The sequence below is a fragment of the Amphibalanus amphitrite genome, unplaced genomic scaffold, assembly GCF_019059575.1.
Source record: "Amphibalanus amphitrite isolate SeventyFive unplaced genomic scaffold, NRLGWU_Aamphi_draft 000915F_arrow, whole genome shotgun sequence".
NCBI classification, from domain to species: domain Eukaryota; kingdom Metazoa; phylum Arthropoda; class Thecostraca; order Balanomorpha; family Balanidae; genus Amphibalanus; species Amphibalanus amphitrite.
Window position 1 is genome coordinate 165,440 of NW_024882409.1, and position 24,096 is coordinate 189,535.

At 50.8% G+C, this 24,096-nt stretch overlaps 1 protein-coding gene across 1 annotated transcript in view; it reads left to right on the forward strand.

Moving 5' to 3' along the window:
- LOC122368017 overlaps positions 1 to 24,096 on the forward strand; it is a 94,982-nt gene that overhangs the window by 48,366 nt on the left and 22,520 nt on the right. Inside the window, exons 43-58 of the mRNA XM_043341606.1 lie at positions 471 to 588; positions 1,859 to 1,980; positions 2,500 to 2,641; positions 3,551 to 3,670; positions 4,087 to 4,281; positions 4,758 to 4,924; positions 5,274 to 5,453; positions 6,727 to 6,827; positions 7,511 to 7,598; positions 8,094 to 8,298; positions 8,727 to 8,895; positions 9,321 to 9,566; positions 9,891 to 10,023; positions 10,423 to 10,590; positions 11,024 to 11,153; positions 11,521 to 11,628. Of these exons, the coding sequence (XP_043197541.1) occupies positions 471 to 588; positions 1,859 to 1,980; positions 2,500 to 2,641; positions 3,551 to 3,670; positions 4,087 to 4,281; positions 4,758 to 4,924; positions 5,274 to 5,453; positions 6,727 to 6,827; positions 7,511 to 7,598; positions 8,094 to 8,298; positions 8,727 to 8,895; positions 9,321 to 9,566; positions 9,891 to 10,023; positions 10,423 to 10,590; positions 11,024 to 11,153; positions 11,521 to 11,628 (2,392 nt within the window). The remainder of the gene's footprint in view (positions 1 to 470; positions 589 to 1,858; positions 1,981 to 2,499; positions 2,642 to 3,550; positions 3,671 to 4,086; positions 4,282 to 4,757; positions 4,925 to 5,273; positions 5,454 to 6,726; positions 6,828 to 7,510; positions 7,599 to 8,093; positions 8,299 to 8,726; positions 8,896 to 9,320; positions 9,567 to 9,890; positions 10,024 to 10,422; positions 10,591 to 11,023; positions 11,154 to 11,520; positions 11,629 to 24,096) is intronic.

The window sequence follows — 24,096 nt, forward strand, 5'->3', positions numbered from 1 at the left end:
GGATTCACTCGTGACGGTATCTCAAGTGGGGCAGGAACTAGTATATTCCGGTTGGCGGTTGACAATCTTGTTTTGACATTGACATGAATTGACGTGCCATTTCATTAATTGACCCAGAGTAGGCCAAACCTGATCTATCGACGTCCTGCTCTGACCACCTAAATTGAGCTGGCCTGATGTGTCCTCCCCTGACTTGTCCTACCGTGTTCTATTCTGACCTGACCTGACCTCAATTGAATTGACATGACCTAATCTGATTTATGCTCCCTGATCTGATTGCATAATGTATCAAGAATGAATTCAAGAATGAATCAAGAATGCTCCCCTGAAGTACCCTGACCTGTTTTCACCTGACATGATCGTACCTCATTCCACCTAATCTCGCATAGCCCAGCCTTATCAGCACTGACCCGACCTCACGTGACCTGACCTGACATGACCTGAGCTGACCTGACCTGACCTGTTTGCAGGGTTACCGGTGCCAGTGTGCTGCTGGTTACTCGGGAATTAACTGTCAAATCGAAGAGACTGACTGTGTGGAGGATACGTGCCCCGCCCGGGCTATGTGCATGGATTTGCCCGGAGTCGGTAAGTGTACATTAGTTAACTGAAACGGCGGGAAACTTATGATATGGAAGTCGAGACGTCAAAATCAGCTAACATTATTCATATGCCAATTAAAGATACACGTGTGCCAATTTGGAGTACCAAAAAATATATATATAAATACGCCTACCAGTTGTGGAGAGTAAGACCTTTGAAAGGAACAGCCTTTCGAAATCATGAAGGCGATAGCACGTTTAGCGGCTGTTTTAACGACATAGTTCAAAGATCAGACTTGTTTCGAAAACATAATTTGTAAATGTTAAAAGGTCCACATATTTCGACTAAGGCTTAGAGTGACAATATTTTGATTTTATTACTGAATCATAGAAACACGATGAATAAAAACTTATAGCCTAGCACCAGACCTCTCAAGCGCAAGCACCGTCAAGAGTTAAACTATCAGCCACATGTCAGCGGATACAACAGTCTGTTGTGAGGTTGCAAAGCAAACGATTCGTCCGCTCCCAGGTTGAACATAAGTGGTTAACCACTCCACTTAAGAAGCTTCGGAACATTCCAACTTGATTGGCGTCTCACGTAACCGCCAGACCATTCTAGTTGGGCGCGGACGCCGACACTCTGCCGCTTGCACATTGATAAGTGGGGCGCCCGGGGCGGCCGCGGGTAGTCGTTGGTACTGCACGGTTCTCGACGGTCTTTCCCCGGGCAACTAGTACGGCGGTAGCCGGCGGCACTATCGCGTGTTGCGTCACGTGCCACGTGCGCCTTACACCCCCGGCCCCCCGGCCCACGCCGAATGGAATTGTACTCATCGCCCCCGCGGAAATGCAAAACTATCGAGAAGCAAACTTTGCGGTCATATTTTTGAAGCATTTTCTGTTTTGTATGTTAAAAATTGAGCATATTTTCACAGCAATAAACTGACATCTAAGATCATAATTAGGTAGTAACGCGATTTTTGAATCATTTTAATTGTTTAAAATGTGAGAAATTGAGCAAATTTTTCAAGGAATGGATTAACATGTAAGATCAGAATTGGTAGGTAACTTGTGTTCTAAACCTGCACGACCATCAACGTGTGTTTTTTGGATTTTGGTGTTCACGAGACCATTTTAATATTTTATCTGTAAGTCCATTTTAAGCCATATTTTACTTAAACGTGTCACATTTTTATTGTACGTTTGCGTATTTCATTTTGATTTTATTGTTGTTAGGTAACGGCTGTCTTAATTTTTATGCGCACCGACATTCTCGTGTTTTTGTTGACGCTCATTTTCATCTCGTTTGGCAGGTCAGTTCGAGTGCCTGTGCCGCGAGGGATACACTGGGCCCAGCTGTAACGTTACCGTCGACCCCTGCACGGAGACGGGCAACCCGTGTGAGCACGGTGCTCGCTGTGTTCCGCTACAGCAGGTGAGACAGCATGGCTGGAGCGGTGTAGTGTGTTCTCGGTGCTCGGGAACACACCGCCGAGTTCTGAGGGACATTGTTCGCTTCAGACTTTTAACACTATTATATTACGCATGGCATTGGAGAAAAGCATTAGCTTTTTGGATTTTCAAATAATTTTCACAAATTGCATTTCCTTTCATCTAATTTAAACGTCATCTAAACGTCTCCAAGGGACCTCGAGTAACTCCTTTGCACTGATGGGTGGTACTTTTTCTGCACCATTCAACATCCATCTAACGTTTCTCTTGTGCGTTCTATTATATTTCTCCCTTTGACCTTTGACTCCTTTGCCCTATAAGATCGGTACCAGTCACTAAGTCTTACCTCTTTGACCTTTTCCCCGCCTACCCTCAAGGATCATTTCCCCTTTGACCCCGTTTACCCTACAGGGCCGGTGCTCGGCATCATTTCCCCTTTGACCTTTTCCCGCTTACCCTCCAGGATCTTTACCCCTTTGACCTTTTCCCCGTTTACCCCCAGGGCCGTTACCGGTGCGAATGCGGCCCCGGCTGGTCGGGAGCGCGCTGTGAGGTCAACACAGACGACTGCTCGGAACAGCCGTGCCTGCTGGGAGCAGAGTGTACCGACCTGGTGAACGACTTCCAGTGCGCCTGTCCCACCGGTGAGTCTGGGTGTATGGGGTCGACAACCTACGGCCCGCGACCTTCTGACGTCCGGCCGGCGGCTGGTGTCAGAAGCTTACATACGTTGTGTTCAGGGCCGCGCCTGGTATCAGCAACTAACGTTTGGTCCGGCACGTGGTTCCTTCAGAAATCGACTTTCATACAAAAGTGACTAAAGTGTGCGCTGCCACAAAAGCTCTTCCTATACTGTCTGATATCTATAGGTATAGGCATCGGATCAGATAATAAAATGGACATAAGCATTCCTTCCATTTTCAAACTCGCCTTTTTCCCTGCCACAGTCCGCCTTAAAAAGGTACGTTTCATCATAAGACACAGGGCAAAGCAGTGAGCCGTCAGAACTAAAAATCCATTAACAACGCTGTCATTTCCCAAATTCTGCCTGTGATTGTAAGAAATTGCAGCCATGCTATACTCCGGCCCGCCGGCTGCTTCCGAATCTTACATCCGGCCCGCACCCCAAAAAGGTTGCCGACCCCAGCTTTAGGTGAAAGGGGCATTCAGGGATGAGCTCATCGTTAACTGTCGTATGGTAATAAGAACGTGAGCCCGGGAATGCAAAATGTAGAGAAAAACAGCAATGGAACTTCAATTCTTCCATTCTGCCTTTGATGTGGTCAGTGATAAATTTGGACACATGCTGGTGAATTGTATATCTTGAAGCTATAACAAATCGGTATTTCATTTCGGATGCATCAAGCTGACTTAGCAGCATGAATAAATTGGAATCTAATCAAAGGAAACCTTTCCCGATGCCTCTCAGATATGCATGTTCATTATTCATTTGCATCCACATCGTGATACAGGAAGCGATTCCCGATGTTACATCTACCACAGACCGTCCAGCCGTTGTCTAGCTTAGTCTAACACTTCTGCCTCCTCGCCAGGGTTCGCCGGAAAGCGCTGTGAGCGGAAGATCGACCTGTGCGCCGGCAGTCCATGTGAAAATGGCCTCTGCGTGGACCGGTTCTTCACACATCAATGCGTCTGCGACCCGGGATGGACCGGTGAGTGATGATTCGATGAATATTTAATGTTTATTGAATAGAATGTCATTGAATATGGATGGTTGTGAGAGCAGGTGTCCGCACTGCCTAGTTAAAATTCATAACGTTAGAGAGAGTTATGTTTCTACTGAACTTGATGCGTAGTGTCGGCTTATTTTAGAAAGTTGAACGTTATTGTTTTAAATTGAACAGCACAGCATGTATTAGAGCATTTCTGTGAAAAAATTGTAACTAAGCTGTGCATGAGCTACTTACGAGCAAAAAAGTATTCGATCAAAAGATGTCCAAGGGAGAACATTATGCTACCAACGGAATACAAAATAGTTTCAAATGATGTTAAATGTCAAACCAATACATGCCATTCTATGCCGATAATGTTGATAACCAAATAAAACACGACTGACTGCTTGTTTCAGGCGCCTCTTGCGACATCAACGTGGACGACTGTCGCTCGGAGCCCTGTGCCGCGGGCAGTACCTGTATGGATGAGGTGGATGGATTCAGCTGCAACTGCGCGCCTGGCTTCACCGGTAAACAGTGTCAGCACACTATCGACGACTGCGCCAGTGAGCCGTGTCAGAACGGCGGCACCTGCAAGGATGAACAGGATGGTGAGCGGCGGGGTGAGAGGGTGAGAGCGGGAGGGTGATAGTGGTGAGAGAGTGGAACCGAGAGGGTAAGAGGGACGGTGAGATGGTGTGAGAGGGTGAGAGGGACGGTGAGATGGTGTGAGGGGGACGATGACACGTTAGTAAGACTAGGACGGTGAGATTAATAGACTGAGGAGAATCACCATGTCTTTATGAGTTTCGTGTATCTAGATTGACAAATTTTCGTGGGGAAATTTTACGTAATTTGCTCGTCATAAATAAAAACAATCGACTATTTATTTATTGAACGCCCCTATCGGATGAATACCCCTATACTGATCCATAACGGTTACCGTAACTGTGCTGTAATACCCCATTACTCAATTGCTTCTGTGCTGTTACGTTACTGCTACTATAGTTACGCAGTAATATCAATTTTCTGCTATTGTTTCTGCACTTTTCCGCTATTTTTACTGACCCACTTCCCTCTCCGTCAGGATTTACCTGCTCGTGCCGACCTGGCTTCGTCGGTCTGCAGTGCGAGGCCGAAATCGACGAGTGCACCTCGAGTCCATGCAGTCCCCAGGGCACGGAACGATGTGTCGACTTGGACAACACGTTCCAGTGCGAATGTCGTGTCGGGTACTCGGGGAGGTTGTGTGAGGTGAGATATTTAATGGAATGGAATGGAATGGAATGGAATGAGGGAAGGAATGGAGGCGCTAGCCGCTCGTCGTCGTCTATAATAAGTGGTTAGTAGTCAATCTAGCTAACATTTTATCTAAAAGGAACCACCGATTTAGGGAGGGTCGAAGCAATGAATAAAAAAATCATAAATGATTCCGAGAAATAACTTACTTATCCTCATGAGCATAACTTGACAGGTTCTGCCTATAGGAAAACTTAAGTTAATTTATGACAATGCTGTCTAAAATATGCAGTTTTATTGATGAGCGAACGCCAACAGCTGAGTGATATGCTATGACCATTACTGACATACCCCCGCCCCACAGACTAACAAGGACGAATGCGCCTCGAACCCGTGTCTGAACGAAGCCGTGTGTACGGACGGCCTGGACGATTTCACCTGTTCCTGCCGCCCGGGATGGACGGGAAAACGTTGCGAGACGGACATTGGCAGCTGTGAGAGCGCCCCGTGCCTCAATGAGGCCAACTGTATTGATCTATTCCAGGTGAGTCAGAGAGAGAGGAGGGGAAGGGAGGGAGGGAGGGAGGGAGGGAGGGAAGGAGAGAGAGAGAGAGAGAGAGAGAGAGAGAGAGAGAGAGAGAGAGAGAGAGAGAGAGAGAGAGAGAGAGAGAGAGAGAGGAAGGAGAGGACGGGAGAGAGAGAGAGAGAGAGAGAGGGGGGGGGGCATTGGTGGAGTCATAAAAGTGGTTTGAGACGCCGGAGAACCGTACACTATAACATCAAAAATATGCCAATTAGGTAACAAAAACTTTGAGTTCGCTTTTTTGTGCAATGCTGTGCAGTTTAAAACAAGCTTACCAAATAACAAATGTTCAGTTTCCTTTGTATGCGAGAAAAGGGCAAGATTTCGTCACTTTCGGGCGCTGAGGGAGGAGCAGCTGCCTCCAAACCTCGCCCCATCGCCCTTTGAATCCACCGGAGCGTGGGGCGGGGGCGGGCAGTCAGGCGATAGCCCTGAAGCGTGCGGGGAAATGAGGGGAGCGACGCCAAGTTATCGCACACGCTGGCCTTTGCCGTCTGGCGTTGTGGGAGGGCCTGATAGCGATGTGTAACCGCGGATTGTGCTGTGTAACCGTGGATTATCAGTAAGCCCTTATAATAGCGGCTGCAAAACGTTGGGGACATGCAGGGTATGTACCGTGTAGTTTTCGAGCCGAACCTTGAACCTGTTCATGCCATGTGGCCGGCTAAGGGCAATCGTATCAGTGCTGACTGTAACTATGACCCAATCTTGAGTAACGTGTTTGTCACCGAGCCTGAATGAACCGGTATTTTCAAACGCAACAGCTGGTATGATTAATGGAGTTCAACATTGTGGCTACTAAAATGTTTGTTTTTGGATGGCCAAGGCGCAAATTAATTATCTGGCCTCTGACAAGCCAATTGATTTTTTTTTAGCTGTACGACCTCTTCTGTATCTTTATTGTATTTTTTATGTTTTTTATTTCTTCGTTCTGTTTGCATACCAAAGCACCCTGTTCACCCAGTCACCAATTGATGTTCACCACCAATCATAAATACTTTGACCCATGGGTGTTAACAATAAGCCTTCCAGGGCAATGCAACGATTTTTTACCACATAGAAATTAAAACTATTTTAGTATGCACGTTTAATAAATGTAATATCATACGTTCTTCTCCCACCCCCCCCCCCCCCCTCGTTCCACGGGCGGGTCGTACTATTCCATCTTCGCTGACCGCTCGTGTTACACTACCAGTGTTCGCTAACCACTGAGCACCCTCCCGCTCACCCCCAGGGCTTCTTCTGCGCGTGTCCCTCTGGCACGGATGGCTCGCGATGTGAGGTCACCCCGGAGCGATGCGTCGGATCACCGTGTATGAACGGAGGGTTCTGCAGGTCAGTGACAGACTACAGTCGCATCAGACTACCCGCGACCCAGACTACCCACGGCCCAGACTACCCAGGTCTCAGACTATCCACGGCCCAGACTACCTAGGTCCCAGACTACCCAGGTCTCAGACTATAAACATGTCCCTACCCAGGTGGACCCCAGATTTCCTAGGTCCCAGACTACCACGACCCAGACTACCCAGAGTCCAGACTACCCAGGTCTCAGACTATCCAGGTCCCAGGGGCTGATTACCCAGGTCTCAGACTATTCAGGACCCAGGTTCTAGACCCAGAATACCCATGACCTAAATCAGCATTCTTCTCTGATTGCATGCAGTGCGCTGCATAAGACTCATGAATATGTTCAGGCTGATGTGCTAGGCGTGTTGTAATGCATACGGGACTTGAATGTGGACTGCTCTCTCGGTTACTTCATGCTTCTGATTGTGAATTAAGAATGTTTTCTGTTATTGCCAACAGCTTTTAGATGAAAATAAAAGCAACAGATATTCATAAACCTATCTTCTGATGCGTAATTAAGTCGGCCTCTGCGTTTCGCCAGAGTTTTCGAGAGCCATTTACGTAGTTAAGATATTACAACTTTCAGGCTCTGCGACGTAACTTATCGTTGCGCTGCTAGCGTTACGCAACGCTGCGATGTTTACGTCCCGTGTCGTATTCTCTCGCAGGGATTACGGCTCGGGTCTGAACTGCAGCTGCCCCGATGATTATCTGGGAGTCGGCTGCCAACATGAACTGGATGCCTGCGAGGCAGGGGTAAGTCCCTCGCTTGCATCCCCCCCACCCCACCCCCTCCCCCTCCGTCGTCTTCGTATGATTTTAGAGGCCATCTATTTTAGTCATCTACGCTGTCGATGTAAGCTAATTTGTTCGATCGCTCTCAGTACATGTGGTCAAGCAGACTACAAAAGTCGGGACTTTACCAATGTAATGTTTATGTTATATTATTTATGAAGTTCGGAAGCTTCTGCAAGCTGTTGCAATGCGTTGTTATGCTGCAAGTGTTGCGGAAGCGAGTGATATTTTAATTTACTTGTGCAGGCCATGGCGGTAATGATCCAATGCAAGGACAACAGACACATAAGGGCCAACTTAATGTTCCTACACTACACATACTCTGAACATTAATTTAGGTACCCAGATGCAAAACAATCTTGCAATCACACTCATCTCAAATGCATACAAAAAAAAAAGCCAAACTGACCTCATAACACCAAACCCATGCCCTAACCCTGTCTCTCCCTTCCTCAGCTCTGCCAGAACGGCGCCACTTGCGTGGATAACGGTCTCGGCTACCAGTGCACGTGCGCCCCTGGTTACACTGGGATGAACTGTGAGACTGCCATTCCGCGCTGCACTGCGGGCAGCTGCCCGACGGGGGCTACCTGTGTTGATCTGGTGGACGGACATTACTGCCGCTGTCCGTTCAATCTCACCGGAGAGGACTGCAGGAAGAGTGAGTGGGGAGGGAGGGGGAGGGAGGGAAGGAGAGGGAAGGGAGAGAGAGAGAAAGCGAGAGAGAGAGGAGGGAGAGAGAGAGAGGAGGGAGGGAGGGAGAGAGGGAGAGAGAGAGAGAGAGAGAGAGGAGGGAGAGAGAGAGAGAGAGAAATGGAGAGAGGAGGGGAGGGAGAGAGAGGAAAAGCAGAATAATAATAGAAGAAAACAGATGGAACATGTCACTTTCTGTTTTATGATATTGTAAAATGAAGATGTTTCTCGTGAGCGCACTCAACAACATATGTTTTATTTCACTTTAAGTTAAGGGGTTGCTGTGTCTGCAAATCAATTGAAAATCAATTAAAAGCATCGGTCGTTAGAAAAACATTGTCTTAACAAACCCGGATGTCCGTGTATCATTTTAACCATCCGACCTCCCATCTCCAGGCATCACGGTCGACTACGATCTGTATTTTAACGACGACTCAAAGTCTGCGTCTGCGTCTCTGTACGCGCCGTTCGACATGCAGAAGGCCTCCCGCATGTCCATCGGTCTGTGGGTGCAGTTCAGCGCCCGGTTGGACATTGGAACGTTCTTCACACTCTACGACGTCAGGTAGGCGATGATGAACCGGTGTCAGGAAAGTGGGTACATTCGCAGATAGCAATAACTATCATTATAGCTAGTTATTAGTTATATTTTATATTTAGTAGTTAAGCAGTTTATTTACCTAGTATAACTACTAGCTAGTTAGTAGTTATTGTCATTGCTTATGATAAATTTTAACAACTTTTCCCAGTTCTTGCATTCGTAGAAGAATGCCTTATAAGCGAAAAGAGCTGAATGATGAATTAACGTAGCGTGCTTCGGTATGTTTTACGAAAGTGGAACCATTGTTACTTCGGCTGCATTTCTTTATCGTGGCCTTTCTACAAGCTCGTAGACTGAGCGTTTTTGTGAAGTTTTAGGGTTGACATTTGCTCCCATCGGTTGCCTCTGGTGACCTTTGACACTGACTCTGTTTCCCCTCTCCCCCACAGCTCCCTGCACGTGCCCTCCGACCGTCGCGTGATTGTCCAGATGCGCAGTCATGGCGTGCTTCTAGACCTCTTCGAGGACGAGGATGCCGTCTTCCTGGACTTCAACCCTCAGATCCCTGTTAATGACCGTCAATGGCATCATATTGTGCTCTCGTGGGAGTCATCGGGTGCTGTTCAACTAGTCTCTGATCTGGTGGTCATTGGAAAACGTAACGACTACGGAGTCAACAAGACGCTGCCGGCGTTGTAAGTGGGCTGGGGATGCTGGAACTGCGTGCTCGCAGAGATGTTTGGGACTCGTTTCGGTTTGCTGTCGAGTGATTCGATGATCTACCTGAGTGGAATGCTGATGAATGCACTGTGACAAAATTTTACGAAGTGCTCTTGCAGGGAACATTTATTGCAATTTCAAAAATTATCGAGGAAAAGATGATGCGAAATTAAACTACTGACTTATGCAATGGTTCATTGACATATAATCGTCAGTGATTTGATCTTTGCCACCAAATATGAACAATTTACCATCGATTTATTAATCGTGACGTCACTCTGAACCTCTTTTCTTTTCAGCGGTTACGTCACCCTGGGCGCTCCCCTGGCCGAAGACGGCACTCAGATGGCCAAGTCTGGCTTCAAGGGCAAGCTGGCCCGAGTGAACATGTGGTCCCGCATGCTGGATATCAGGACAGAAATCCCCAAACAGGTGAGTTAGACAGGAGCGGTGTTAGAAACGAGGATAGAGAAGGGATTAGTTTTCACAAGTATGAGGTTTGCCATTATCGCAATACACAGTGATATTGGTCAGTCAGGGGCCAGGACGACCAATGCACGCACCATAGACTTGCGATCTTCATTATAATCGATGCAGAGAAAGCCAACTGAAAAAGGTGTAATGCAATTATACTCGTATATACATCTCGCATGGATTTAGGAAACCAAAAATCAAACGAGATCATCATGATTGTTTAGAATATACAATATGCACGTACATTCTGATTTCTGAACATGTGTATGGCTCGTTATTTACAATATATGCTAATGGTATGCATAATAATACGAATCCGCTGTATGTATATTTCTAACCGCTTCTCCCTTCCCCTAGTTGGAGTCGTGCCGTAAGGCACCAGTACTGTACGACGGTCTCCTTCTCCGCTGGAGCGGCTACCACCAGCTCATGGGCACAGTGGAGCGCGAGGGCCCCTCCAGCTGTGGACAGCTGATCTGTGCTCCAGGATACACTGGCGACTGCACCACACGGGCCAGGGATAAGGTGAGCAGGCGCTCCCGAATAAAGGAGCTTTCACATGACACGGGCTGGAGTACGCAATGGACACGTGTGCACGGGATTTGACTGGTCTGTGATATTTGAAATAGTACAAAGTTATAGATAGAATTATGCCAGCAAGCCAGTTAATTGCTTACTTTGTTGACCTGTGAACAGACGAGGTGTAATAGATATTCTATATCTTGGTATGTTTATAAACAACCCAGCAACCTGAATTTGCCTTGCTGCTCTGACCTTTTACCCGTGATGACCTGACCTCTGATAACACGACCTCTGACCTATGATGGGCGGCCCTACCTCTGACTTGACCTCTGACCTAAGGAAACCTGACCTGACCTCTGACCTCTAATGACCTTATCTCTGACCTCTGATGACCTAACCTCTCATCTGACCTTTGACCTCTTCTCACCTTTCGCAGACGCCGCCCAGGGTTGATTTCTGCCCGGGTGACCTTTGGATCCAAGCCTCCAACGGCTCGACCATTGTGCGCTGGGACGAGCCGAGGTTCAGTGATGATGACAAGCTGATGTCAGTTGTTGAGATCAATGGTAAGTAGATAAACATCGGTACTCTGCGGCTACGAAGGGTTCAAACTCGCAGCGGGAGGGCAGGGAAATTTATGACGCTTGCAGTGCTTGTTTGAAGACGGATGAAAAACAGCGCTCATTTCATCCAAATATCATCATTGTTTTGAAGTTTGTTTAAGTTTACAGTGCTCTAGAGGAATTACCTGAAAGTTTGTTCTGCCCCACCACATGAGGGATAAATATTGTTCTCAACAGCCATCACTGGAAATGGTTCAAGAAGTGCTGGAAATGCGTTCATAATTATCTAACCTTGTGAATATCGATTAAAAATATAATCATCGAAAAAGTTGAAGGTGTCTGACGTGCTGTCGTGCTCTGTTCTCCGCAGACCACGCTCCTGGTCAGCTGTTCTCCTGGGGCTCTCACGACATCGTCTACATCGCCAAGGATGACGCCGAGAATAGCGCCCTTTGCAGCTTCCGCGTGCACGTGCTCAGTAAGTGGCCGACGTGGGTTCGATTCTGGGCACGGGCGGGCTTTTGCCGTGATATGTTTTGGGACGCGGATGGCTAGTATTAAGCGGCGTATGGTGGTGGTGCATGACCTAAAATGACTAAAAGAAACAAAACAACCTTTTGGGAACCAGTGTGCCAGCTGAAGCAATCAAGACTGATCGATACACTCCAACCCATAAAGTTGACTGGCAACGACAGTACCATGTTTCTATACGTGTATCATTTTTATCGGTTTTCATCATTTTTATCATTTAAGCACTTTAATCGGTAAGGTATAAAGGTACGGAACATTCAGTAAATATGTTGATTATACAGAGGATAATATCGTTAGAGCTTAAAACGTGTACAGATGTATGTTTTAAGCATGAGCGGGCTATAGCAGAGAGCTCGCCGAGACACAATGGCAAAATTAGCACGTGCCCGTCGATTGGTGGTAAGAGAGCCTGGCTGGTAGCTGGGATTCTCGGGAGACTGATTTTCGGCGCAGCTCGGTCCCAACTCTTTTCGTGCCCTCTGTCGATCGGTGTCTTGTGTAGGGTCAGATCAATGATCTCGTACTGAAAGACAAGCACAGACAGACAGGCAGGCCTATAAAAAGGAGACAGTGGACCTGTTATGAAGATAATGTATTAGTGGCGGCGTAGTGAGAAGATTGGGAAGGTTTGTGAGAAGATTGGGAAGGTTTCTTCTCCTTAGGCTTGTCGACAAAGGTAAGCGTGTTGCTGATGTGTAACTGATAATTCCAAGAGTGCTCCGACTGCCCCACACACAGAGCTGCCCCCCCCCCCCCCCCCCTCCGGTCCGACTCCCGCGCCCTCGCCGCCGCCGGCTCGCCAGCCAGCACCCGACAACGATCACCTGACCCGCGGTGTCATGTCTCTGCGGGAGGGGGCCATAGGGAGGCGCCGGCCGGCGGACGGCACGGGGTCGCGGGTGCACGTCTGTCTGAAGTTGCACATCACTAACACATCGCATGGCCTCAGTGTGATCATTGATCAGTATGGCGCCAAGACTGGTAATGAAGATGAAATAAAGTCATTTTGAAGTCATGAAACCAGTATAACGCCTTTCGGGGCGACTAACGGAGCGAGCGAGAGGGTGGGCCTTGCACGTGCGAAATTGCGAGGGGTACCTCCAACTGACTTGTGCACCGCACCCTACTAACCGGTCTCTAGCGATGTGCCAAATTTGGGCACAATCGGCCCAGCCGTTCTCGAGATCTGGAAGCGGCACCCTGCACGTGCGCACGTGCAAAATGGATCCCAACTGACTTGTGCACGGCACCCTACTAACCGGTCCCTAACTGTGTACCAAATTTGAACGCAATCGGTCGAGCCGTTCTCGAGATCTGGAAACGACCCCTGCACGTGCGCACGTGCAGCAGCACCCCAACTCTGGCACATGGATATGCAGTGCCTAGTGGGTGCCTACCTACATGCCAACTTTCAGCGCAATCGGCCAAGTAGTTACCGAGATATTGCAACAATTACAAAACTGACACCTCTTCGTTTTGCACGTGGCACGTGCATAAGGGGTCACCCACATGCATCGGGAATAGTCCAATACTTGGTAGAAGGAATGAAGCTACCCTACAAAAATTACCGCGTGTAAATCGGTCAAGTGGTTGCTGAGATATAAGCCTCGCAAAAGCGTCCGCACGGCCGGCCGGCCGCTCATACTCAGAAATTTCCGTTAATCTAAGGAAAGACTATGTACGCTCGCTTCGCTCGCTCCGTAATAAAGTCACTTCGTACCTGAAGTAAGGTCATAGGTCATTTTAGGAGATAAAATAAAGAAATACATAATAAAGAATTAAGTCTTCAGCTAATTTTTTAACTATAAAGCCATAATTTACCTGAAATAAAGTCAATCTCCGGTTAGTAGTTGTACTGGCGTCTCTGGGTGTATCACAAGGCGGGTCATGGCCGGGTTCCAGCGGGGCCACGTAAATGACTGTGGCCTTCCGCTGTGTGTGTGGCCGTGGGACTCACCGTCCTAATGAATCTTACAGAATTAGGAATAAGGAATATGTAGCGTGACGCAAGGATGAATGTGAGATGTGTGTCTGCGAGCTGTGGATGTGCCAGGAGGGGGATTGTGAGTTTAGTTGGCTGGAAGGTGTAGAGGAGAGCAGAATAGATCTTCTTCTTGTGCTGGACGGTGACTTTTAAGTCAGTACGACAAGCTATTTCGGCCTTCTCGACTAAGTGTTGTGATTATGTCTGACGTAGAAGAGGGCAGTGGTGCACCGGTAGCTGGTACCAATACCATGGAACCAGAGTTTCCTGCGCCTGCATTCGATCTGCGGGCAATACCGGAGTTCGACGGCAGCGGTGACGTCGTCAGATGGCTGGAGCAGGCGACACAGCTGTGTGCCCTGCGTCGTGTGTCACTGGCCGCTGTCATACCCACACGCCTGAGGGACCAGGCGTACGAGGTGTGGGCCACCCTCTCCTCCACCGAGCAGCGGGATGCTGCAATCGTCCGCCAAAAACTGCATCGTGCATTTGCATTGGGACCCGACGCGGCTATGTATGAGCTGTATCACCGACGTCTACAACCGGGCGAGTCTGTGGATGCCTACCTGGGATCAGTCAAGCGGCTGATATCCCTCATAGGTTCAGTGTCCAACGAAGTGATGACGACGCACTTCCTGCAAGGTCTGCCGCCGGAGGTGCGGCTAACAGTACGTAACAGTGCTGGAGATGAAACTCTCTCCTTGGAGCGAGCCGTCGCCGTCGCTAGGTCAACGTTGGCGATGGCGGCCAGGGAGAGAGCGACTGCATCGGTGGCTGTCGTCCAGCCGCCGCCATCATATGTACAGCAGCAGCGGGGAGCCAGAGGGACGGGTCGCCGTCCACCACTGCGGTGTTGGACCTGTAACCAGGTAGGCCACATCGCCCGGCTCTGCCCAAACGGGCACGGCGACGGCGCTACATCAGCGCCACGGGCTCCGCCGTCGCCAGCTGCCGCAGTGACCCAAGAGCCCCCATCATCGACATCAATGTAAATGGGCGCAAGTGCCGAGCACTCGTCGACACAGGGTGCAGCGAGACAGTGGTGTGGAAGGGCATGGTGTCCTGCTGGGAGCGGAGTGACGCCAGCTTGGTCGCTGTCAACGACAGCCCGGTGCTGTGCTGTGGGCGGGCTGTGGTCAGCCTTGGAGTGCGCGGGGCGACAGTGAGTGTGCGGGCGGTCGTCGTACCGGCCCGGTTGCTGGGCGTAGACGTGTTGCTGGGCATGACCGGCATTGACGCCCTGCAGGGCGTGAGTGTAAGTGGAGGATCCGTTCGCTTCGGGAGCGACAACCCAGTTGCGAGCGTCGACACGGCTGCTGTGGTGCAGCGTGAGGCCCCGCCGGAGCGGGAGGTGTGTCGTGCGGTCGACACGGCTGCTGTGGTGCAGTGTGAGGTCCCGCCGGAGCGGGAGGTGTGTCGAGCGGTCGACACGGCTGCTGTGGTGCAGCGTGAGGCCCCGCCGGAGCGGGAGGTGTGTCGAGCGGTTGACACGGCTGCTGTGGTGCAGCGTGAGGTCCCGCCGGAGCGGGAGGTGTGTCGAGCGATCGACACGGCTGCTGTGGTGCAGCGTGAGGTCCCGCCGGAGCGGGAGGTGTGTCGAGCGGTCGACACGGAGCCGGAGCTAAGGATTGACGAGACTGACTTCACGGCTGTGTTCGATGATGTGTGGACAGTCCGTTGGAAATGGGCCGGTGGCGTGGCTCCGCCCCCGCTTGGAAACTCGATAGCTCAGTACGGTGTGCCGAGTTGTGCGCGTGAAAAATTCGATGCAGAGCTGGCGCTGTGGATTAGTGAGGGCTGGCTGCGCGAATACGATGAGACGATGTACGGTCCCGCACAGGGATTGATCCCGTTGATGGTGGTTACTCAGGCAGCGAAGGACAAGGTGCGGCCGGTGTTAGATTATCGGGAACTCAATCAACACCTGACACGTCACACAGCCGACGCTGACGTCTGCGTGGAAGAGCTGCGAAGGTGGCGACGTCACGGACGCCGGGTCGCTGTCCTGGATCTGAAGAAAGCTTTTCTTCAGCTTCGTGTGGACCCGGCCCTGTGGCCGTACCAGACAGTCATCGTGCAAGGGCGGCGGTACTGCCTGACCAGGGTCGGCTTTGGGCTCAGTATCGCGCCTCTGATCATGAAGGCTGTGGTCAGGAAGGTGCTCGCACAGAGCCCCGGGTTGGCAGAGGCAGTGCTGCCTTACGCCGATGATCTGCTGGTCAACGAAGCGGTGGTCTCGGCTGATGAGGTTGCCGAGCACTTCGCTCGATTCGGGCTCACATGCAAGCCGCCGGAGCGGGTCGCGACCGGTGCACGTATGCTGGGCCTTCGTGTCGCCGAGAGCGACGGGCCGGCACTCCAGTGGAGTAGGGACGGGGAGTCACCAACGCAGGCTCCACCCGTGCTAACGCGGCGATCTGTCTTCGCGTGGGCCGGCCAGCTGACATCTCATGTGCCGGTCGCAGGCTGGCTGCGGCCGGCCGCTGCATGGATGAAGCGGACTGCCAACCGCCTCAGCCCGGACTGGGACACTCCGATCGTCAGCGAGGAACTACAACGTGAGGTGGATGAGGTGTCACGGCGGTTTCGAGCATGTGACCCGGCACGCGGCCAGTGGTGTGTGACAGGGACGAGCGTCGTGGTGTGGACCGACGCCAGCTCCATCGCCCGCGGTGTCGTGCTCACTGACCCTGACACGGGCGCCATCATCGAGGACGCGTCCTGGCTGCGTGCCGAATCGGAGAGGGACGTGCACATCAATATCTCAGAACTGGATGCCGCTCTCAACGGTGTCAACCTGGCGGTAGCATGGGGCTTCCGTCGCCTGACGCTCCGGACAGACTCGGTGACGGTGCACCGCTGGCTGAGTGACGCGCTGTCGGGTAAGGCAAGGCTGCGAACCAAGGCGCAGTCCGAAATGCTTATCCGACGGCGCGTGGCTGTTTTCCGTCAGCTCGTCATCGAGTACGAACTGGAGGTCACTATCGAGCTGGTCGCGTCAGCGGTCAACCGTGCTGATGAGGTGACGCGGGTGCCCAACGCCTGGCTGCAGACTGCCGACCAGCCAACCACTGATTCGTCCAAAGCACAACCGGTGGCTGTCGCTGCCATCACAAGTGCCTCAGCGAGTGACATCCGCACCATCCACGAAAACATCGGTCACCAAGGAGTGAGGAGAACGTTGTGGTACGCCCGACGTGAGCTGGGGGTGAGGCGGGTGTCAAAACCAGCTGTGCGAGACGTGGTCAGACGATGCCAGACGTGTGCCTCGATTGACCCGGCGCCGGAGCGCTGGCCCGGTGGGTCACTCGGAACAGAACGCACGTGGGATCGCCTGGCCATGGATGTCACCCACGTGCACGGCCACCCATACCTGACGCTGGTGGACTGCGGGCCGTCGAGGTACGCCATATGGCGACGGCTTCGCCGGGCAGGAGCTCTGGAGATTGTGAGTGAGCTGGAAAACGTGTTTCTAGAGCGTGGAGCCCCGGCGGAAATACTCACGGACAATGCGACAGAGTTCCGTGGCCGGGTCATGTTAGCGTTCGCGGCTCGCTGGGACGTATCCATCCGGTTCCGCGCTGCCTACGAGCCCGGCGGGAACGGCATCGTCGAGCGCCATCATCGTACCATCAAAGTGATGGTGGCCCGGCAGTCCTGCTCCGTTGCTGAAGCAGTCCATCGATACAACGTGACACCGAAGGATGGCAGTGACCCGGCCACAGCTCCAATCAACGGGGTGCTTCGACACCCTGGCCGAGACGTTGACGTGACGCCCCGCAGAACCTCAGACGAGCCTGGTGACGCCCTGCCGCTGAAGAAACCCGGTGTATACCAGGTAGGGGACAAGGTGTGGGTTCGGCGGCGGGGCGACCGATGTTTTGTAAAGTCAGACGAGGGTATTGTGACAGGCGTCGTTTCGGCCCAGACAATCGAAGTCGATAATGTCCCACGACATGTGCGAAACCTCCGACATCGGTTGACCGTCCCTGAATGTCCGAGGCCAGGGGCTCTGCGAGCGCCAACGGTGGAGTGGTCTGATGACAGCGAGTGTGATGGCGTGTGTGTGTCGCCAGCTCCGAGTGATGTGACGGAGTCGGACACGCGGCCGCCCAGCGTCGCTCAGTCCCCGGACCCCGATCCACCGACCGGGTCCGATGTGTCCGCAGACGAGAGTGAAACGTTCGTGCCTGCGACGCTGCGGCGTGGTACGCGTGTTCGAAGAGAGCCGGAAAGATATGGCGATGGTGTGCCAGAGGATGTAGTTGATGCGTTGATTGAATGACATGTAACATGTAGAGTAATGTGGTTCTTCAGAACCAGGGGGTGATGTAGCGTGACGCAAGGATGAATGTGAGCCGTATAAGTGTGAGTCAGCTTCAGCGTCGAGCTGTGAACCGGTGACCCAGCGTTGGTCATAGCCGCCGGCATCTGATGCCGGCAGGGCCGAGTTACACCCTGCAAGTAGCTGGGCCGGGCATGACGTATGGGAGCATGATTGGCTGGTTATGATGTGAGATATATGACGTATGACAGCGCGATTGGTTGGTGATGATGTGAGATGTGTGTCTGCGAGCTGTGGATGTGCCAGGAGGGGGATTGTGAGTTTAGTTGGCTGGAAGGTGTAGAGGAGAGCAGAATAGATCTTCTTCTTGTGCTGGACGGTGACTTTTAAGTCAGTACGACAGAATATTACAGTCTCACTCGATCGAGTATAGTGCCAGCATAAGCCAAGAACGGAATGTTTTGCTCTTTTCTCGGGTCTGTGTCAGAAGGATAAAAACATAAAAACACACTTTTTCTTTACAACATACGGTGGAAATGAATGCTAACTTAGACCGGACAGTTCACTTACTCCAGACAGATCATTCCTCCGTCAGTCCGGCGAAGTTTTGTCCTCGCCCCTTGAGCTTGTGCTCAAGGGGCGAGGACAAGCTTGTGATTCTAAACTTCTGATAAAAACAAAACTTTGTCTGGCGATAAAATAAAACTTTGTTCGGTCCGGCCGTATCTATGCTTAAACGTTATTTCACCATTATATACAACTCGTGAGTCTTGAACTTCTGACCAGTCACCATTGGTCACTCCTTCCTGATCTGAGTGAAATCCATGAATGCGGTCGGATATATGACGTAGCTGGGATGAATACGTATTCGACGAAAAACTTATCACGATTACCAGTGAAGAGCCACCCACCCACCGCTAACGGGCGAACCTCTGCCTCATGTCATCAGATGAATTTGGCGAAATTGCGACATTGCGTGCATGACGTCATTGTGTTCTCGTCTGACTCACAGTGTATATAAATATTGGTCTGACTATTGTCGCGCATTTCTGCTGGTGAAATTACGTTCTGCGTATCCATCTTCGGTGTCGAGAATCGAGATAGTTCACGAACTGCGTCGGAGTTATTTTGGAGTGTGTGGAGACCCCCCCCCCTCCACCCCCACGGTGGGGGGGGGGGTCCGCCTTCTTATCGATCCGCCTTCCGCCGCTCAACGTCTATAAAGTATAAATTCAACGCGGCGGCGAGTCACTCGCGCGAGACCCGAGCGGAGCGAGCCTACCAGCGCCAGTCGGTCGATGACCTTGGTGGATAGCGGACGTGCCGCCAGACGCTCCGTGTGCGACTAGCGTTCAAAGCAGACTGTGGGCGAGCGGTGACCAGGCGTGATTTGGACGCAGGGCGGAAGATATCAACCAACGCAGAGAGGAGAAGCTATCGGTGGTCAAAGACCTTCGACAGTTTGACTGTTTGGTGGTAAGACAGAAGACTGACGTGGTCCCACAGAAGTTTTTGATTCTGGGATAGAAAACTACGGTGACCAAACAGATAAGTTGTTGGTGGTTTGAGATAGAAGACTAAGTGTTCCGATACAAACACTTCCTGCTCGGACAAAACCCCGCGCTCGTATAGTCGCCTGCGGCGGCGGTAGCCCAGCCTTTGTGGCTGTTGGATACTCTGTGGACAGTTCGTGCATCTGAGGAGCTGGCCATGGCGAGACCCGGTCACTCGATAGATGTGCCCACGGCGGCCGCCTGGGGCTTCAACCACGGATACCTACAGATCCTACGGTCGGGTGCTCCGCTGAAGGAACGTCTGAAGACGCTGGCTGACAGAGAAAAACTCACCACCTGCGAGAGACTCATGTTGCTCTGTCCTTCCGACGGTAGGATACCGGACGATGCCGAGCGGCTGGATGGAGGTAGGCTGGTCAGCGTTGGTCGCGCAGCACCCTTCTCAAAGTCCGTGGCCGGAGCAAGAAGTCGAGAGTACGGTGCGCATGCTGTCTTCAAAGTGACCCGGCACGGGTCAACCGAGGGTGAGCAGCGACTGGTCGCTGCTGAGGCTGTCGCTTCACTGAGGACGATGCTGACAGTGGCCGAAGCGATGAAAGGCGTCAAACGCAGGCCGAATCAGCTCGAAACTCCGCAACTGGTCAGTCGGTTCGTGTCGGTTCTTCGGGACACGATAGCCCGAGATCAGAACCTTCGTGCCGCCTTCCGACTCGTCGAGTATGACTCGCGGCAAGAAGGGGCTCTGCAGAAGGCACTGGAGGCTGCCGTCTTCAAAGACGAGGCGGAAAGTGAGGAGCCGGCAATCGCATCAGAGTCAGAACCTGAACATGTGCCAGAAGATGTGGGTGCTTACCTCGCCTGGAGCTTCCTCCACGGCTACCTGAAGCTGGCTGTCGCTCAAAGGAATGTCGCCAGTGAGCTGGAGAAGCTGCAGAAGGACAGCGGTCTGAACCTGCCACTGAAGCGCATTGTCATCATCTGTCCGACCGAGCCAAACGACTGGACTGACGACATCACAGAGCTGGATGAACATCTCCAGCCCGTGAAGGACGTGGGAGGCGTGAAGGCCGCGGTGCCGGCGCTCTCCGGCAGGAGCTACGGCAACTTCTCCATCTACCGCTGCGGCTCGGAGGTCGGCGCCAGCTGCTTCGCCGTAGAGCTGGCCACACCTCTGCGCACCCTCCGTCTCGGGGTGACCGCGGCCAACGTCGACCCCAGCGAATACACCAGAGCGGCGGCCCAGTTCACCGAGGAGCTCGGCAACCTGCTGAAGGAGTTCCCTGACGTCGCCGCACACTACTGCCTCCTGAAGGCTGACAGAGGAGAGCGCGTGCATCTTCAGCTCAACCAGCTGGCTGGAGCAAGTCGTGGCGCAAGTCAGGAACCGGCGAGAGCATTTCAGAAATACTGCATCGTGGCGTAATTCGTGCTTGCCGTGTAACCAACGCGTGTTCAAGTTGATGTGGGCATGGTCAAACGGACATAGACGAGTTTGCTCTAAAGCATGGCTATCGTCTTTTAAATATGGAAGGCTTAAACGTAGCAGTCTATCTATGTGGGCATGGTCAAACCGACGGAAACAGGTTTACTCTAAATCATGGTTAGCACCTTTTAAATTTACACGGCTTAAACGTATCAGTTTTTATTTGTTCCTAATGATAAATAAAAATACTAATGAATAAAAATTTGTTTTTTATATGACTAAGGTCCCCTTGAAATGCCCACCATACATCTTTGAACAAAAATGTTTTTCGCACCACAGGTGTGGAACTTGTTTCGATATACACAAGTTGATCTTACGCAACTGCTGTGTCATTTTGAAATGAAAACTATTCATAAAAGTCTACGGAGTTGATGCAGTTGGTTGACCCCCACAAGCTACAGCATTGAAAGTGGCGCTGACATCTAACATCTTATGCCAACAACAGACAACAACAGAGCATTGAACCTAACCTCTGCCCAAGTCACGGAGAGACACCAGTGTGAGAAACTATGCGAAGAACGGTTTGGGAGTGGCCCCCACCTGCACCCCCGTCACCCTCCATCCAAAACGGGCCAGTTTACCGGCGCATGTAACTGCTCGGCGTCTTCAGATGCTGAGCCAGCATACATTGCTGAAACGAAAAAGATATTGTGACTTGGAAGTCTTTGTGGGTATAGTTGTTAGATGTTGATATTGTGCCGGCTGCAATGTTAACTTTTTTATAAGTGTGTGCCTACTGTGTTGCTATCATGGTTGCGAAGAAGAGCTTTGATTTAATCGGATTTGATAATTAGTCTTATGGACGATGAATTGTAAATAGTCATTAAATGCTGATAGAAGCTTGTGCCTATGTATAACCCGCTTGCGTCATGTGACCCTATTGCGCACACATGACATGTACATAAGTCATGTACCATGCATCATGTACATATTTTATCTTCCTAGCCTTAATTCGCTATAAATTATTCGGTCTTGCATATACCTATCATGGATGCCTTCTAGATGCATGGCTTTGATGGTAATTATGCCTGTTTGATTTAATTTTGTTGTGTTTTTGTGTTGCTTTGTGTCCGGTGATGATTAATGTGCTAAATACAGAGGGTTCAAACTATTACAAACAGAATCAGCGGCAGTTTCTAACTGAGATATTTACTCATTAGATTGAATGCTGTAGGAACGGAAAACATCTCGGGTATCGTACGCAGGAAATGGAGCGTAATGAAGCCGACACAAGACAGAAATGAAGCTGAATTCGAATTTAGCAACCATTTTGAACATTTACAAAGTAGTTCTGGTGCCTTCGTAACATGTAACGAAGCTATCAGAGGCGGTTGTACGAATACCCGGGCCCTGTTTCACCGGTGATAGCAGCAAGCTGCTATCACGTTTCGCGAGCTGACGTCATGTCGTGACGCCATACTGTTGTCGTAATGGGTAGTTCCGGCGCACGATTGCCGCGACCTTGGCGGCGGCATTAAGTGACGTATGAGCCTAAAAGTAAGAGTTTACGCAGTCATGATAGTAAATATATTTTTGATATATATTTTTTCAATATGATGTATTTAAAAGAAGTTGGGTTTAGGAAAAATTTTGACATTAACTTCGAACATTTAGCTGATGACGTAAAACAATATTGCGGCAATCGTGCGCCAGAATTGCCCCTTACGTCAGCAGTATGACGTCATCACATTACGTCAGCTCGCGCAATTTGATAGTAGCTTGCTGCTATCACCGGTGAAACAGGGCCCCGGCAGGACCCCTACTGGTTGATCTAACGCGACATGACCCGACCTAGTCTAAATGCATCAAGACATCATCTGTGCTTAAACTTAACATGAAATTCGTGATCAGCCCCCCGAAAAAAAAACTCATGGCAATCTGAATTTACGATACTCAAAACAGGTCCCGATCTTCCCGACTTTTGGGTCATTGACCTTACCAATGACCTAGGACCATTAAATTGGCTATTAACGGCTGCCTCTCGTCACGGGCAGCATGCGCGTTTTTTTTTCGTTATAAGCTCTTGCTCGATCAGGGGCCAAACGGCGAGAGGGGTCCAGCGCCCCCCCCCCCAACCTCGTTCGCGGCTGGCAAAACACCAATATACGGGCGAGGGTTAATGAGGGATCCTACGAGCCGCCACGACTTTGTCCATTTTTGTCACGGAGTTTGTTTATTTCCTTTTCATATGCATGTTACCAACGTTTATTTATCTCCTCCATGCGATTATCACCGTTTTGCATTTGCATCCACACTTTTCCTCCTGAACACTTGCCTCGCTGAGGCACAAGCCCGTGTCCCCCCCCCTCCCCGGGGGGGGCTTCCCTTTCTAACGTCTGAATCGTAGAAAAGGGTACTGGGGAAACAACAATGGAAAGCTGTTAACAAGATGAAGATTTCTCTCGAGCAGATCTCTTGCCTGGAGGCTTTGGCGAACGAACTAGTTATTAGCTGAGAGTGATAATCCAGAACGCGTTGAAAAGCCATAAGACAGCAAATTATGTCACAAAAAAGTCCAGAATCAGGTTAGGCCAGTAGGTAAAGACCCATTAGCGAAAGCTAATTTATTTTAAATTAATTTTAGGCGTCGCAACGACTCTGAAACGTCATACTCTTAAAGTTATTTACTGTCGAATTTTCCAAGTATCAGGTCATTTTGACGTAGAAAATGGACTGAACGTTTCACTCAGCTAGCTTAAACCGTTTAGAAAATATTGCAGAGACACTATGAGAGGAACATTACTTAACCCCCCTCCCAGCTGGATGCGCGTGACGAATTAATTCGTAATGAAAACTTAGTAATTCCCACATATTTATAGGTCGGGAAAGCTACCAACAAGTCGGCGGTACAAACGCTAAAAATAAAATATTCATCCTCCTTGTGACCTATGACCTGGATATTGCATTTCGAAAACCTCGTGTTCGAGAGAAGGCATGGTAACGCCCATAGAGTTCAGTGGAACGCCCCCTGCATTGACCGTTGGCGGCTCGCTCTGTTTACACTGCTCTAGAAGCGGCATGGTCCGGGGTGCCGGGGTACACTCGCCCGGCTGTGCTATCGGTCCGGGCGGCCCCGCAACGCCGCGGGAATACGGCCGATCTTCCCCCTACAGTAGAGACATCTAGCGAGCGGCGGCTGAACTAGCGGC